The 15,224-nt window shown below is 42.2% G+C and overlaps 2 protein-coding genes across 2 annotated transcripts in view; one reads left to right on the forward strand and one right to left on the reverse strand.

Moving 5' to 3' along the window:
- METTL25 (methyltransferase like 25) overlaps nucleotides 1-7,760 on the reverse strand; it is a 249,606-nt gene extending 241,846 nt beyond the window's left edge. Inside the window, exons 1-2 of the mRNA XM_075600496.1 lie at nucleotides 7,244-7,760; nucleotides 6,663-6,892 (exon numbers count right to left, since the gene is read on the reverse strand). Coding sequence (XP_075456611.1) covers nucleotides 6,663-6,892; nucleotides 7,244-7,353 — 340 coding nt within the window. The 5' untranslated portion in view covers nucleotides 7,354-7,760. The remainder of the gene's footprint in view (nucleotides 1-6,662; nucleotides 6,893-7,243) is intronic.
- A 436-nt stretch (nucleotides 7,761-8,196) lies between these two features.
- CCDC59 (coiled-coil domain containing 59) lies at nucleotides 8,197-14,364 on the forward strand. The gene is made up of 4 exons (XM_075600497.1): nucleotides 8,197-8,338; nucleotides 10,066-10,297; nucleotides 13,118-13,208; nucleotides 13,941-14,364. The coding sequence occupies exons 1-4, from the start codon at nucleotides 8,230-8,232 to the stop codon at nucleotides 14,100-14,102; spliced, it is 594 nt and encodes a 197-aa protein (XP_075456612.1). The 5' UTR covers nucleotides 8,197-8,229; the 3' UTR covers nucleotides 14,103-14,364.
- The last annotated feature ends 860 nt before the right edge of the window (nucleotides 14,365-15,224 follow it).

A 15,224-nucleotide genomic window follows, 5' to 3' on the forward strand; every position in this document is an offset into this window, starting at 1 on the left:
CCTGGGGAGGAGCTGCGCTGTAGCAGTGGCAGACACCGGAAGCTGGGGCACACTCCTCTCCGGCCGTCCTGCTGTGCCACTCTGCTCCTGCTCACATGGTCCTCTTCTCCCACCACCACCGGCTACCGTCCTTCTCTCCCTTCTTCCGCCACTACTGTCCTCTGCCGCTGGCTGCATCCTTCTCTCCCTCCACCGCCCGCGGTTGTTCTCTACCAGCTGACATCCTCCTCCTCTTCCTCCGCCGACGGCTGCTGTCCTCCTCCTTTTCCTCCGCCTCTCAAACCTACCCAGCCGGGTACCCGGATAGGTAATTCTTAATTTTTCCCTGGGTACCCGGTGTATTTAAGGACCGGTACATAACTACTTAAATGTGATCTCAGACATAATAGTTTAATACTTTAAATTATGCTAAAAAGGATATAAATGCAAAAATAGGTTACAAAATAAAGTCATACAGGTTGTCCTGTACCAACTTCCAAAACTGCAATATATTATCACCCACTATATCACTTACTGAAGCAAGTAAAATAAATGAAGATAAAACAGACACTTTTTTTATTTTTAAGAGACAAAAAAAATAAAGTATTACTATCAGGAACCCACACATTTGCGCAGGATGTAATGCAAGTGATACGGTTACAGTATATGCATATATTTTGGGTGTATGCTAATTATGTTGTATGTATGTCTTTATTTATATAGCGCCATTAATGTGCATAGTGCTTCCCAGCACTAATACACCTGACAATCATATAAATAACAAATAATACAAATAACACATCATGGGAAGTACTTCGAACATAAAAGTAACATTTAGGAAAAGGAGTCCCTGCTACGAAGAGCTTACAATCTAATTGGTATGTAGTTTGAACATACAGAGACAGTAGGAAGGCGTTCTGGTAAGTGCATAGATATGTATAACTCACGGAGGTGATTTGGGAAGCAGCGCCAATCCTAAATACAACAAATCTAAATATAAAATCACAGAATATACTTATTGTCCCGCAGCTAGAGTTCAGTGGAGGCTATTCCAGTTCCCCCAGAAATTGTAAATGAGAAAAGATAGAGTCCTCCAGCGCGTAGACTTCTGCTCTTCTTCTCCTCAGTGTATATATGGGAGAAAGAGAACAGAACACAGACCCATGGTGTAATATAAATAAATATACCACTAGAAAATAATAAAATACAAATAGAGATTGACACTTGCCTGTGCCTCTCTCTCACTTGGTGTGTGTCTCCAGAAGATCCTCAGTGTTTGCTTTCTTCTCTTCTCTCTTCCTAAAGCCAAGTGTGATAACGTTTATTATATGACAGCAATAAAAGAATCCAACTTACAAGTGTCCATAAAATTGAGCTTTAAAAATTGTGTTGCCAGAGTTTTGCCCTTGAATAGTCCTCTCCACGTTATGCCCTGCCTTAGGGCTACTCACGTTATGCCCTGCCTTAGGGCTATTCACGTGGACGCCGCTTCAGTTTCCGCTTCCTGGTTCACAGCATGCTGGGGGCTGTTACAACCACGCATGCGCGCACCGAACGCGGGAGCACAGGAGGAGAACCCAGGGCTTGCGCAACCCAGGAGGAACCCCCAGCATGCTGTGAACCAGGAAGCGGAGTCCACGTGACTAGCCCTAAGGCAGGGCATAACGTGGAGAGGACTATTCAAGGGCAAAACGCTGGCAACACAACTTTTAAAGCTCAATTTTATGGACACTTGTAAGTTGGATTCTTTTATTGCTGTCATATAATAAACGTTATCACACTTTGCTTTCTTCTCTTCTCTCTTCATAAAGCCAACACTGAGGATCTTCTGGAGACACACACCAAGTGAGAGAGAGGCACAGGCAAGTGTCAATCTCTATTTGTATTTTATTCTTTTCTAGTGGTATATTTATTTATGTCACCTTAGGGCAGTGTTTCCCAACTCAAGTCCTCAGGGAACCCCAACAGGTCAGGTCTTAAGGATATCCCTGCTCCATTTTTGTAGCTCTGCGCATGCTCAAGGCTCGTCCCAGCTCACTTTCCTAGCTGCAGGGGTGTTGAGCCACCCCCCACGACGGCTGCAGACACATCCAAGTGATTTTCCACACTAAGGTCATATTCACCTTGCCTCATTATTGTGGGGCCCTCAGAGCACTATTTTTAGCTTTTCTCACGTGGGACCCTGTTTTAGCTGCGCACATAACCCTTTTTTCTGTAAATCATCCCAGCGACACTGGTTGTCTAAGACGCCAGCGGATCTTCTCCCTATTCTTTTATACGATCGGCAGTCGGAGGGGTGCAGGGAGCAGCAATTAGAAGCCTACTTTTCCACAGACTACACTCTGAGAGTAGACAAGTGTAGAGATCTTGAGCTATGTGATTATATCAGGGTTAGTTGTTGTAGACTTGTGGCTATTGCGCATGCACAGTGTTGCATTCTAACAAGCAGCATTGACCACACAGCTGTCTCCGCTTTTATCATTACAGTTTTGGCGTCTGTTTTGAGTGTGTCCCACCCCTATATATACTTTCCCTGCTTCATTACAGATTAGAGCTCGAGAAAGAACCTTATGTATGCATGTATGTCTTTATTTATATAGCGGCATTAATGTACATAGCGCTTCACAGTAGTAATACACTTGACAATCATATAAATAACAAATAATACAAATAACAGATCATGGGAATAAGTGCATCAGACATAAAAGGAACATTCTGGAAGATAGTCCATGCTCCGAAGAGCTTACAATCTAATTGGTAAGGAGAACGTACAGAGACAGGAGGAGGGCATTTTGGTAAGTGCGTCTGCAGGGGGCCAAGATTTATGTATTGTGTATAGTATTAGCCATGGTGCTACTCATATGCTTCTTTAAGCAAGATTATCTTAAGGTGGGTCTTAAAGGTGGATAGAGAGGCTGCTAGTCGGGTATGGAAGGGGAAGGGCATTCCAGAGGTGTGGGGCAGTCAGTGAGAATGGTTTAAGGCGGGAGAGGGCTTTAGATACAAAGGGGGTAGAGAGAAGACATCCTTGACAAGAACGCAAGAGTCGGCATGGTGCATAGCGAGAAATTAGGGCTGAGATGTAAGGAGGAGCAGAAGAGTGTAAAGCTTTAAAAGTGAGGAGAAGAATTGAGTGTGAGATGCGCGATCCGATAGGAAGCCAGGAGAGGGATTTCAGCAGGGGAGACGCTAAGACAGATTTAGGAAAGAGTAGAGTGATTCTGGCAGCAGCGTTAAGGATAGATTGTAGGGGAGACAGGTGAGAGGCAGAAAGGCCAGACAGCAGGAGGTTACAGTAATCGAGAAGGGAGAGAATGAGGGCCTGAGTCAGAGTTTTAGCAGTCGAGTAACAGAGGAAAGGACGTGTCTTAGTAATATTGCGGAGGAAAAAGCAACAGATTTTCGATACGTTTTGAATGTGAGGGAGAATGTGAGAGAGGAGTCGAGTGTGACCCTTTGGCAGCGTGCTTGGGCTACTGGGTGAATGATGGTACTTCCAACAGTAATGTGGAAGGAGGTAGCAGGGCCAGGTTTGGGAGGAAGTATAAAGAGCTCTGTTTTTGCCATGTTAAGTTTAAGTCGACGGAAGGCCATCCAGGATGATATATCAGAGACACATTGAGAAACTTTAGTCTGTACAGCAGGTGTAAGGTCAGGGGTTGAAAGGTAAATGTGTGTCCTCAGCATAGAGCTGATATTTAAAACCAAGAGATGTGACCTAGAGTAAGTGTGTACAGAGAAAAGAGAAGAGGTCTCAGGACAGAGCCCTGGGGTACCCCCACAGAGAGATCGATAGAGGAGGAGGTGTTAGCAAAAGAGAATCATGGGGGTATAATCATAGCTCTACCTTAATATTCACATAGTATAAACTTATATATGGGGAATATGTATATATTTGACAAAATGACCAAGAAAACGGTCACAAAAAAGAAACCCACTAATTTGCACTCAGCCTATAGTAAAACAAACAGTAGTAGGGAGCTAATTAGTCCCAGCATACACGTGATGCAACAATCAAAAGAGATAAAAAAAAAAAAAAAAATAACATTTTATTAATGATTTTTAACTCTTCTAAGTGAAAAATATGTTAAAATCAAAATAAAATAAAACCACTAAAGTATGCCTTGAATAGTTAACCTCCTGATTGTTGCATCACGTGTATGCTGGGACTAATTAGCTCCCTACTACTGTTTGTTTGGGTTTCTTTTTTGTTAGCAAAAGAGACACTGAAAGTACAATGGGAGAGGTAGGAAGAGATCCAAGATAGAGCTTTGTTACGAATACCAAGAGTATGGAGAAAGTGAAGAAGAGGGTTGTCCACGATGTCAAATGCTGCAGAGAGGTCAAGTAATATGTGCAGAGTGTAATGACCTCTGTCTTTGGCAGCATGGAGGTCATTAGTTATTTTAGTGAGGGCTGTTTCAATTGAGTGAGCAGTGCAGAAGCCAGATTGTAGAGGGTCTAGGAGAGAATAGGTGTTGAGAAAATGGAGCAAACGAGAGAATACAAGACGTTCAAGGAATTTGGAGGCAAAAGGCAGGAGGGAGACAGGTCGATAGTTAGAAAGAAAGGTAGGGTCAAGATTGCTGTTTTTGAATAATGGTATAACTGCTGCATGTTTGAAGGAGGAGGGAAAGGCACCAGAGTAGATGGAGGAGTTAAAAATCTGTGCTATGCCTATTGGTCTGCCTTATGAGGTATTATTACCTTATGGCCTGAAACGTACGTTGCTCTGGAGCATATTGATTGCCTGATGATTTATTTATATTAAATTACCTTTTTTCAACTGAGAATGTTTCGGACTTCCTGTTTTTATCTAACTATTGGATTGGTTGGTGTTCCCGGTCTGTCTGTGAGCAACTAGACTTCTGTTAAGTATATTTTTCATTTTTGGTTTATAGTTTCATGTTTGTGTGCACCCAGTGTATGTGTGTATGTATACACACACATTTTAAGTTATGGTGGGTAAGACATGTGAATGTGCTCACAAGTGATTATATATCACACACACACACACGGCTTTGGGTTATTGAGCTTGCAGGGACTGTGTGTATAGCGTTTATGATGGATTGTGGGAGAGACAGGAAGCATTTGTTTTATCCTTTTTTACTATATATTTTTACACGTTACTTCTCTGTGTGCTACTTGCGCTCCAAGAGGGCTGTTGGAATTTCCACCGCTATGTGGTTCAAAGGGGACCCAGGCTGGCAGGGTAATGCCCGGAAAAGATACCTTTCAGTGCCCTCTGTCCCTTTAGGACCATGTGAGTTGTGGCACCGTACACTTTTCCCATTATAACATTTAAGACTTGATTGTATTTAGACAATCCTGGACTGTGTTTTTCGCTCAATTGTTTCTACCTATGATTCTGCGCTACCTAAATACGACATTCCCACTTGCTACAAGGATCCAATGATGATTCTCCATGAATGAGCAGTGTATAAAAAAAAAAAAAAAATTATATACATTTTTTATGTGTCTGATATAATAAGCACTGTTTCGATTCACTATCGTTTTTTTACTATAGAATTTTCTGCACTACACGTCGCAGATATAGTAGGCGTGCGTGCGGAGCGCATGGCATCGCGCGCACCTTTCACTTGAGAGATCCGTGGCCTTTGGGATGGGGAGGCATGACGTGGTGACGTGGTCATGATGTCACAAAGCTGCTTCGCTCTCATTGGCTGAACCGCTCATGTGACCCGGCCGTCGCACGACCAAAACAAAATCTTTCGTCTGCTTGAAAATTGGCCATGCTGTCACACTTCATCGCGCGCTCTATTGCCTGCCTCATAGAGGTACGGCCTTTTGTTCTCGTAGTGCGGAGTATGGACGCGGCCTAAGAGAGAGCCTAGTGTCTTTTCTGTCTCTAATGAGTTGATGTACAGTAGTGAAGAACTGTACACGAAATGCTTGCTTGTGATGCTTGCCTTTACCCATTTAGGTTCTCCCTTACCAAATACAGTACCACTGAGCTTCCCTACTACCACTATTAGCAGCTACCACCATTTGCCATGTATTTACTCCACTAAGAAATGTATATTCCTGTGAAGTTTACTGAAGGAACATTACACCTTCAATTTAACGTTACAGGTGAACACAGCAAAGTCTGTCTATTTGTGTCAGGAACTCGGACGACAATAGCACACAAGCAGACAGTGTCTCCCTCATCTTTCCAAAGAACCCAACAATGCTATTGTCAGAAGCCTAAGTATGTATATAAGGTAATGCTTGTACAAAAGCTAATCATGAAATGTAATTTTATTACTACATTGAACTTTTCATTTAGTCAGTAGTATATCCGGTATTCGGAAGAACTATTTATTAAGCCTTTGACCACAATAAAAAGTAATTTTATTGCTCAACGGCAGCACTTTTCAACATGCGACCCATACTGTTGGTCTGTCTGCCCATGCTAATTTCATACTAGTTGCATGCAATTTTTTTACACTGAAACTCAAGTTATTAGTTAAGGTCATGTAAATACATCTAATAATAAATAAATCTAATAATTAAGTCTATAAATGTATCTAAAATTATATTATACGCTTGTGGCCCTTCTACCATTAGATGTCTTCTGATCCGGCCCTTTGGGAGAACTACTGTAGTTGAAGAGCCCTGTGCTACAGCATGTTAGGTTTAGTGGGATGTATATTTGTTGTTCAAATGAGCTTTCCACTCACCCCTCTGTTCACGGTGAGAAGTTTCTCTGTGTTGACTGAGCATTGACAGCACTGTATCTGGGGACAAAGCCACCAGCTTCTTCCACACATCCTGTGTGTAGAACTCCACACTGTGCGCCCCTGAAATCCGCAGCGTCCCCCGCAAGAACACCAGCAAACTGTTCACAGCCTCCATTACTTGGTCTGTGTTATCCCCAAGTAGCTGAGCTATTGACGCAGCAGCCATTACACTGCCAGATTAAAAAAAAAACCTATTAAGTAAAAGGTTTTAAATGGGACTATAATATCTATATACAAGTACACATATTTTTTTGTTTATATTTAGCACAATATTCACTTTCAGATTGTTGACATACATAAATATACGTATAGAGTACATCTGCATGCATGTAATCTCTGTGTACACATGTATAGTATTTATGTTTGTGAATGAAACGCTGTAAAAATGTACAATTTATATCTGCAGGTAAGTTTGTATTTTAGTTACGGCAGTATATAATTTCATGTTTATATTTGCAATGTTTACATGTATATTTATGTGCATTACATCAATAGTATGTGGCCTAAATATATATACTTACATGCTTTTATAGGGCTGTTGTAAGTGAACCCAACTCCTTAATGATTGTATTGTCCCACAGTATACAGGATAATATCTAGCATGTATCATGTGAGTATTTAGTCTGCACATGGAGGCTGCATCCCTGCAGCACGTGTCATACACACGGTGACATCACAGGGGCTTACTCGGCCCCTTCTGCCAGACCAAAGTAATCGCTAGTCAGAGACTCGGATGTGACGCTTCAGTCTGCTCTGATTGCCGAGATTTACATTAGACATACAGAGTCTCACTCCGATGAATGCGGAACCTCCAACATTTCGCAAATACACATAGGTATTAGTGCAGTGTCTCTGGCCGCCGGGCGGGGCTGCTCTGTATCACCTCTGAACCGCAGTCTGACACAGGAAAAGCGCACTCATCACCTGGCTGCTCCACATTCTATTGGTGCTGTCTGCGCTGGCTTTGAACGACGTAGGTGAAACGTACCCAGCGTGTACCGGTTCGTGGTGTGTGCTGAACATGGAGGCGACTGAACCGATTGCTGCGAGAAACAAAGGAGGGAGGGAAGGACCGGGAGCTCGGAGGGAAGGACCGGGAGCTCGGAGGGGTGGAGCGGGAGCTCGGGGAAGAGGACCGGGAAGGGGTGGAGGGATGGCTGGACCGGGAAGAGAAGTACCGGGAGCTCGGGGAAGAGGAGGACCGGGAAGAGTGGGAGCTCGGGGAGTAGGACCTGGAAGGGGGGGAGCTCGGGGAGTAGGACCTGGAAGGGGGGGACGGGGAGTAGGACCTGGAAGGGGGGGACGGGGAGTAGGACCTGGAAGGGGGGGACGGGGAGTAGGACCTGGAAGGGGGGGACGGGGAGTAGGACCTGGAAGGGGGGGACGGGGAGTAGGACCTGGAAGGGGGGGACGGGGAGTAGGACCTGCAAGGGGGGGACCGGGAGCAGCAAGGGGGGGTCCGGGAGCAGGACGGGGGGGACCGGGAGTAGGACGGGGGAGAGGAGCGATGACAGGGTCCCCGGTTGTTGGTGTTCAGAAGCCCGGTTTGAAGGATAAGGGGAAGCGGAGGTGGAGGCCGCCGCAGGACAAGGTGTTCGAGGGGAGCACGAAGGAAGGTGAGTCCTGGCGTGATCTCCTTCCCCTGTGTGCGGGACACGAGCCCGGTAACACTGATACTCCCGCGAGTCGGTAACACAGTGTGCGCCGGGAACCTCTGATCCTCTCGTGGGCCGGTAACACAGTGTGCGCTAGTGAGGCCAGCAATGCTTTTACATTGCCCGGTTATTAGCGCCTCCCATACTGCTCCCCAGCATGTCACAACGCTCCGCTGCAGTGAGACTGGATTATAATCGGAGGATATCCAGAAAACTTTCATGGACAAAAGGTCCATCATTGCACTATTATTTTAACACGATGCTTCGTATTTACATCACATTCAATCTGACAAGGAGCTGTGATTTTGTAATCGCACATCGAAATGCATGAGCAGTTATAAATATATTATTTAATGTATTAGGCAGAGTTTGAGCCTGATGAAACTCTGCTTTACAAAGTGAGAGATTTTGCCCTTGTACTTAGGCCCACCAACAAGGGGGAGTCTGCCGGGGTTGGCGTCCCAGGCCCCGTGAGTCAAGGGGCCTGGCCGCCCGGGCTCCCTGCGTGGCCATGCCCGTTTCATTTTTTTTAAATGCTGGCGATCCCCATGTGTAGAGTCGATGGCCCCGGTGTGCATACACAGGGAAAGCAGGGTGTCCGGCCTGCTGAATGTGGTCTCGCTCCCAACTTGGGACGGAAGGGAAGCGCCGTGGCGAGCCCACGCCTGCCAACCCAGCTTCCCCTGCGGCAGCCTCCTGCCCCGGGCAGCAGCCGTGGAATTAGCCCGCCAGTCTCGCTGGGATATCGGGGGCAGGTGGGGGAGTGTCTAACGGGCAAGGAAGCTGCACCCACCCGGTCAAGGTCACTCACTCATTCACCCACCCAGTCACTCATTCACCCACCCAGTCACTCAGTCACTCATTCACCCACCCAGACACTCATTCACCCACCCAGACACTCATTCACCCAGGCTGCCACCCACTCACCCATCCAGTCATTGATGAACTGATCAGGATAAGATAAATCAGGTTGGGGTTTGATACAACAGAATAATGATTATTAGTTTCCCGTCTAAACCTAATTTTCAAGAACGTATGTAAAGTAGCTCACCTTTTGTCAAAATGAAGATGCATACTATAAACTTCTCACAATTGGGTCCAAAAAGGCTGCTACAAGTTTAGGTGGTTTATCAATTATCAGGCGCAGCACTATTGAATGGCTCATCAACTATTAGACATGTCACTTCTTGATGGTATGTTTTGCATGTGACGTATTTATAATTAAATGCTTCCGTTGTATGTGTCTATTACCTACACTGAATATAATCGCGTTAGGTTGGTCAGTGTTTGTGCCAATTATAGTTGATGTATTTTAAATACATCCTTCCCTGTGGTGTCCATGTTTCTTAATTACAGCCTGCACGTGGTGTATGAGTTTGCTCTGATCTTCCAGAATTTCTATTGGCTGAATTGTATTTCTTAAACACTACATGTTTAGTGAAGTAATAGTTAGTATTAATATCTTTATATTGGGTCAGTATTACATTGATAACTGTTTACCTCTTACATACAAGTTGATGTTTCATTGTTTCCTCAGTTCTACAAACAGCTGAAGCAGAGCTATGTTAAAGTGAATAGCAATATTAGTATTAGAAAAGTCTATTAATTTATAGAGCTTTTAAATGTTAGTGTAACTAATTGAAAGCAAAAAATAACTTTCAATCTATATTTTTTCTCATTTTACATAGGGCAAGGATTTGCACTCTGGCGAAAACAAAAGGTTCAGTTTGAATATAAAAAGCTGCTTAGGAAGCAGAGAAAGGTTGGTGCCACGAAAGAAGTTCTGTACACGGACAATTATCCTGAGCACTTGAAGCATCTCTACTTGGCTGAAGAAGAAATGTTGAAGAAGCAAGAAAAAAGGAAAAAAACGGAAGAAAATGACACCACACAAGCAACAGAGGACAACACACCAGTAATGTAAGCTTATATTACCTAGTATCTTATCAAATCTAAACATAGCACATGTGCAAGTGTGTATATCTGTGCAGTTAGTATATTAGACTTACTGTCTGTATAAATCTGAATGAAACAATAGGAGTGGTAATAAAATCTTACTGTTGCTACTGCTTTTGAGGCCCGAAAAATGTTGGTCACTGTAGAGAACTTAAAGCAGCAGTCGTCCAAACTGCCTTGGTTTTTTTTGTTTTTCCCTTTAATATGGCACCAATACAATCCACACAATAAGTAATTAGCTAAATTGACAACCGATCCATCCTCCTGTGATTGATCGGCGAAGATTCGGCTTGGGGGTTCACTAAATGGCTGTCAGTGCAGCAGAAGATGACCAGAGATGCAAAGTTCTGTGTGGAAGATAATGTGACCAGGCAGTCACTAAATACAATTGGTGCACAGCTAGAGAGAGGGCAAGGGCCAAAAAGGGGTGTGCCAGAGCCTGCTTCAGAAGAGGAAGGTAATGTGACTTTGTAATAGGTTGCTATAGAAATGTAATTCAGAGTTGTTTTTTTTTTTTATTTTTTTTTTTCAAATGCTATGTCCCATATGTATTCAGACTTGATGGTTATATATCAATCACATTAATGGTTCAATTTGTGATCTGTCCTGATAACCACCTCATATCATATCTATAAAATGATAGGTGCAAAGATATCACCCTTCTGAACTTAAATAGACCTTAATCTGCTAGTTTTATTAGCATATATCTTTGCAGAACCCTCTCCGGATTCCTTTTTAATGTTCCTCTTTAAGCATGATCTGGATCGTATAGTCAGACTTGTGTACCCCAGTGACTCACCCACTTCTCCTTTTGTGATTATAGACACCACACTTAAGCTTTAATGTCTTCAGCCTCTGTCAGGCAAATGGAATGTTATTCTTAGTGTTCTTAAATTGTAGATTTCTATGTCAACCTAATCCGTGCACTCTCTATTTTCTCCTGTTGGGTTCTTCCAGTACGTGTTACCTGTGTATGGCCTCTAATTCAGGGGTGTGCAAACTTTTGCTCCTGCGCCCCCCTGCCTCTTGTCCCCTGGTGCTCGCATTCTCTCCCCCCGCACCCCCCCTTCGCTCAGTGCGGCATCAAATGATGCGTGGGATCATGTGACCCGCTGGATTATTTGACGCTGCATTGCTATGGCAACCATGTGATGTTGCACCGCATGACCCCACGGCGTCATTTGACACCACGTTGCCATGGAGACGTTTCCAGACACCTGCTGATGCAAGGTAAGTTGAGATTTCAGTGGCCTCACGCGATCCCCGAGCATTAAATTTTAATGCCTTGGGGAAGAGCGCCGGGCCTCTGCAACCGCCTGCGCTACCCCAGAAAAATCTTGCGCCCCTCAGTTTGCGCACCCCTGCTCTAATCAATATGCTGAGTTACATTTTAAGATACAGTTAGCAATTTAGTAGCTTTCTTTGAGGTGAATGTAGAATTTTGTATTGTTAACTGTGTTACATTTAACGCTGCAGTTAAAGCAATATCCTATCCAATCCCATATCCTATCCAATATCCTTATTTTAATAAATCAGTTCTGTACAATGAGACAATACTTGTAGCATTTAAAAAAAGTTTTACATTTTTTTTATATATATATATATATATATATATATATATATATGTATTCTAATGTAACAAGCATTTTTGTTTCTATAGCAACCATTTACAAAGTCACATCCCCGTCCTCTTCTGAGACAGGCTCTGGCTGTTGAGCCCTGCCCTCTCTCTAGCAGTGCACCAATTGTAATCTAGTGCTTGCCTGGTCACATGATCTTCCACACAGAACTTTGCATCTTGGGTAATCTTCTGCAGCCCTAGCAGTGATATAAAGGACCCCCGAGCTGAATCTTCAGTGATCGATTGGCAACTTGGCTAATCACTTGGCAGTGTGCAGATTATATTGAGACACACATATTGAATGTTTTTTTTTTTTTTGTTTGTTTTTTTTAAAACGGCAGCTTGAACTGCAGCTTTAAAGGGTGGAGGGATGATGGGATAATCCCATTGTTCGGACTCTTCCTCCCCCTGAATGAGTTTTAGGATTTCTTAATATAAAATACTACCTGTTCAGCAAGATGGAGAAGCATTGAGACCATTGCAGGCTGGGGGAAATAGTTTAATTAAACACAGGGATCATCGTACACGTTTAGTGTGAGCAGAGAGAGAACTTAAGGTGGGTCCACTCAGCACTATTTTATTTACTTTAATAGCAAGCGAGGTTTGTTTAATAGCTGATGTGGGATTTTATGTCACAATTTGAATATATATGAAGCTATTATTTTTTTATCATTAAATAGTCTTAACTACTTCAAGCAAAAAATGTGGGGCATTTTTGCCTTTCTTTTCAACGCACAATGCTGTGGCTGATTGACTTAGCTCATTTGGACCTGCATTCTGTGGACGCTGGATTTGCACAGGAGGTTCCCAGAGACATTTGAAAAAGATTTGTAAAAAATTGCCCTTTTGTATGTAATACAAATATGTTTTTGAATGTAATGCTTTAAATTAAATGTATTCTAGAAACTTAGTACATTTAATATATATATATATATATATATATATATATATATATATATATATATATATATATATATATATATATATATATATATATATATATTATACACACATACCTCAGCGATAGCATTTTTTAACATATATTGGATTTGGGGTCTCAAAATCACAAAATATTTTGAAAGGGTTCCACAGTTCTTAAAAAGATGAGAATCCTCTGTTAAATGTGTTTGCCGTGTAATTTAATATTTGTATTAAATGTGCAGGCCCAGGAAAAAAGTTAAGAAGAAAACGTCAAACCAAAAAGCAAAAGAAGAGTATCAAAAAGTACAGCTGGAGCGTGCAAAGAAGAGAGAGGTGAGGAAATTAAGGCTGTTCAATATGATTCAAAATTACCTGTTTTCGTACTGCCACATACTGTGTGCGCACTTTTAGTACAATTCAGAATGGTTGGATGCACAAAATTACAGGTTTGTTATTGAAATTGGCAAGATTACCAATTCTCTTTGATTTACTGTACTTTCAAAAGAGTTAGTTTAACTCTAGGCTACAGTTAAAGATGGATCATTGTGTTTGAACACTGCTTCTGGCAAATTAACCCACTACCATAGAAAGATCAGAAGCAACACGGTAAAAGTCTGAATAGTTATATAAACTCCTGGGAAAGTATTACATTTTTTAGGGTTGAGTCTGTCCCTTTCTGTTGGAATACACAAACAGCGTTTGGTTCTTCTGTAAAGCAGAATGCAAGCAGTTCGTGATATATACTGTATTGTATTGATTTTCAATGTTCTATTTGTATTTATCTGTTTTTTCTTTGTTTGGATTTAGGAAACTATTCAGAATAACAGTAAATATCTGTTTTCAAATTTGTTTGAAATGTTACACATTTTGCTTTGTAGGGCTGGGGTGAATGTCTTTATTTTAGTGCATTTACTATTAAATATCGTATTTTTTTTAATGACCCGCAATGTTTGCTTCCATGTAGGTGCATGTTCTGCTGCTTTCACTGTAGAATTGCCTCTTCATTAAAAGTTGCTGCTTTTCCCATGTTGCTATATAACGTAAATGTTGTGCTTTGCATCGTAGGAGACTGAGAAGAACAGAAAGGAAAGGGAAGAAGCACAGCGGCTCTACAAACAAAATAAAATGGAAGCATATCAAATATTAAGTAAAAAGACCAAGAAAGGCCAACCGAATTTCAATGCACAAATGGAGTACCTGCTTCAAAAGATACAACACAAATCATAATAGTTTTTTTTTAAAGTTTACTTGAAGGTGCATCACCACTGGTGCGTTCTCATGTTGCTTTCTCTCCTGTGAGAGATTTACCATGAACGTGTTTGTAGAGAAATGTAAATATATTTTCTTAAATTAAGACCGTTTCCAGCCTTCTGTAAATGTTCGTTTTAAATCTTCATATAAAGTTTAACTGAATAGTATGTTTCAGATTTATATAATGCCTTTTCTCGGCTAATGTTTTTCTAAATAAATAACGTACATCTATACTATATTTCTAAGTTTGTTATTCTGTTTGTTTGGTTTTTGTCCAAAGCATCGAAATCTCACAAAAGGCACAACGACATTTTACTGGACATTGTGCTGTGGATTTGTATGTCAACCCAACTATTTTGAGCTTCCAATTTGACTCCCCTGCCAAATTATGGATATTCTAAATTTCCATCAGGTGTCCTGCAAAAATGTTAGAGCAGGAGCGGGGGAGGGAGGGGGCGTGTGTGTGTCTCTGTCTGAGATGTGTGGGGGAGATGTGCCAGCGGGTGGGTTGGGGGGGAGGGTAAGGAGATGAGCCGGCAGCGAGGGGAGGTGCGGCAGCAGTGCGGGAAGATGTGCCGGCAGCGGGGGAAGATGTACCGGCAGCTCCCTGGGCAAAGCCGGTACAAAAGCTAGTACTGTATATAAATAACATGAATGTATCGGGCTTCTACATCTCCGGTCAGCGCTGAATGTCCTGCTAGCATCTGTGGCATCACCTCAAAGCAGTAATCAACCTCTGAATATAATACTTTTTGTTGTCTGTAAGCCAAAGGAAAATCTGGGGCTGAACCACCCTATTTGAAGTTCCAATGTTTTTCACAGTGACAGAAATTCAAATTTGTGTCCCCCAGATTAAAATGATATCCTTTTTAGGTCTATAGAATGTGCCCTTTTTAAAGATTTGTGTCAATATACAGTATATTTTACACTACAGTGCTGAGTACAAGCCATAGAATGATCAATACTACTAATGAATTATAACAGATGAGATGTGCTAATCTTTATGAAATGTTTGAATCTAGTCTAATCAGTTTTGCTGCAAATTTTTGCAATCTTGGCAAGTTGTTCTTTTTTTATTTATTTTTTTATAACTCCTTT

This window comes from Ascaphus truei, chromosome 5 (assembly GCF_040206685.1).
Source record: "Ascaphus truei isolate aAscTru1 chromosome 5, aAscTru1.hap1, whole genome shotgun sequence".
Taxonomy (NCBI): Eukaryota; Metazoa; Chordata; class Amphibia; order Anura; family Ascaphidae; genus Ascaphus; species Ascaphus truei.

Excerpts from the sequence above, each read along its gene's own strand:
- CCDC59 (XM_075600497.1), top strand. The coding sequence starts at position 8,230 with ATGACAGGGTCCCCGGTTGTTGGTGTTCAGAAGCCCGGTTTGAAGGAT. Across the intron at positions 8,339-10,065 it reads CGAGGGGAGCACGAAGGAAG|GGCAAGGATTTGCACTCTGG; the intron begins GTGAGTCCTGGC and ends CATTTTACATAG. Across the intron at positions 10,298-13,117 it reads GAGGACAACACACCAGTAAT|GCCCAGGAAAAAAGTTAAGA; the intron begins GTAAGCTTATAT and ends TTAAATGTGCAG.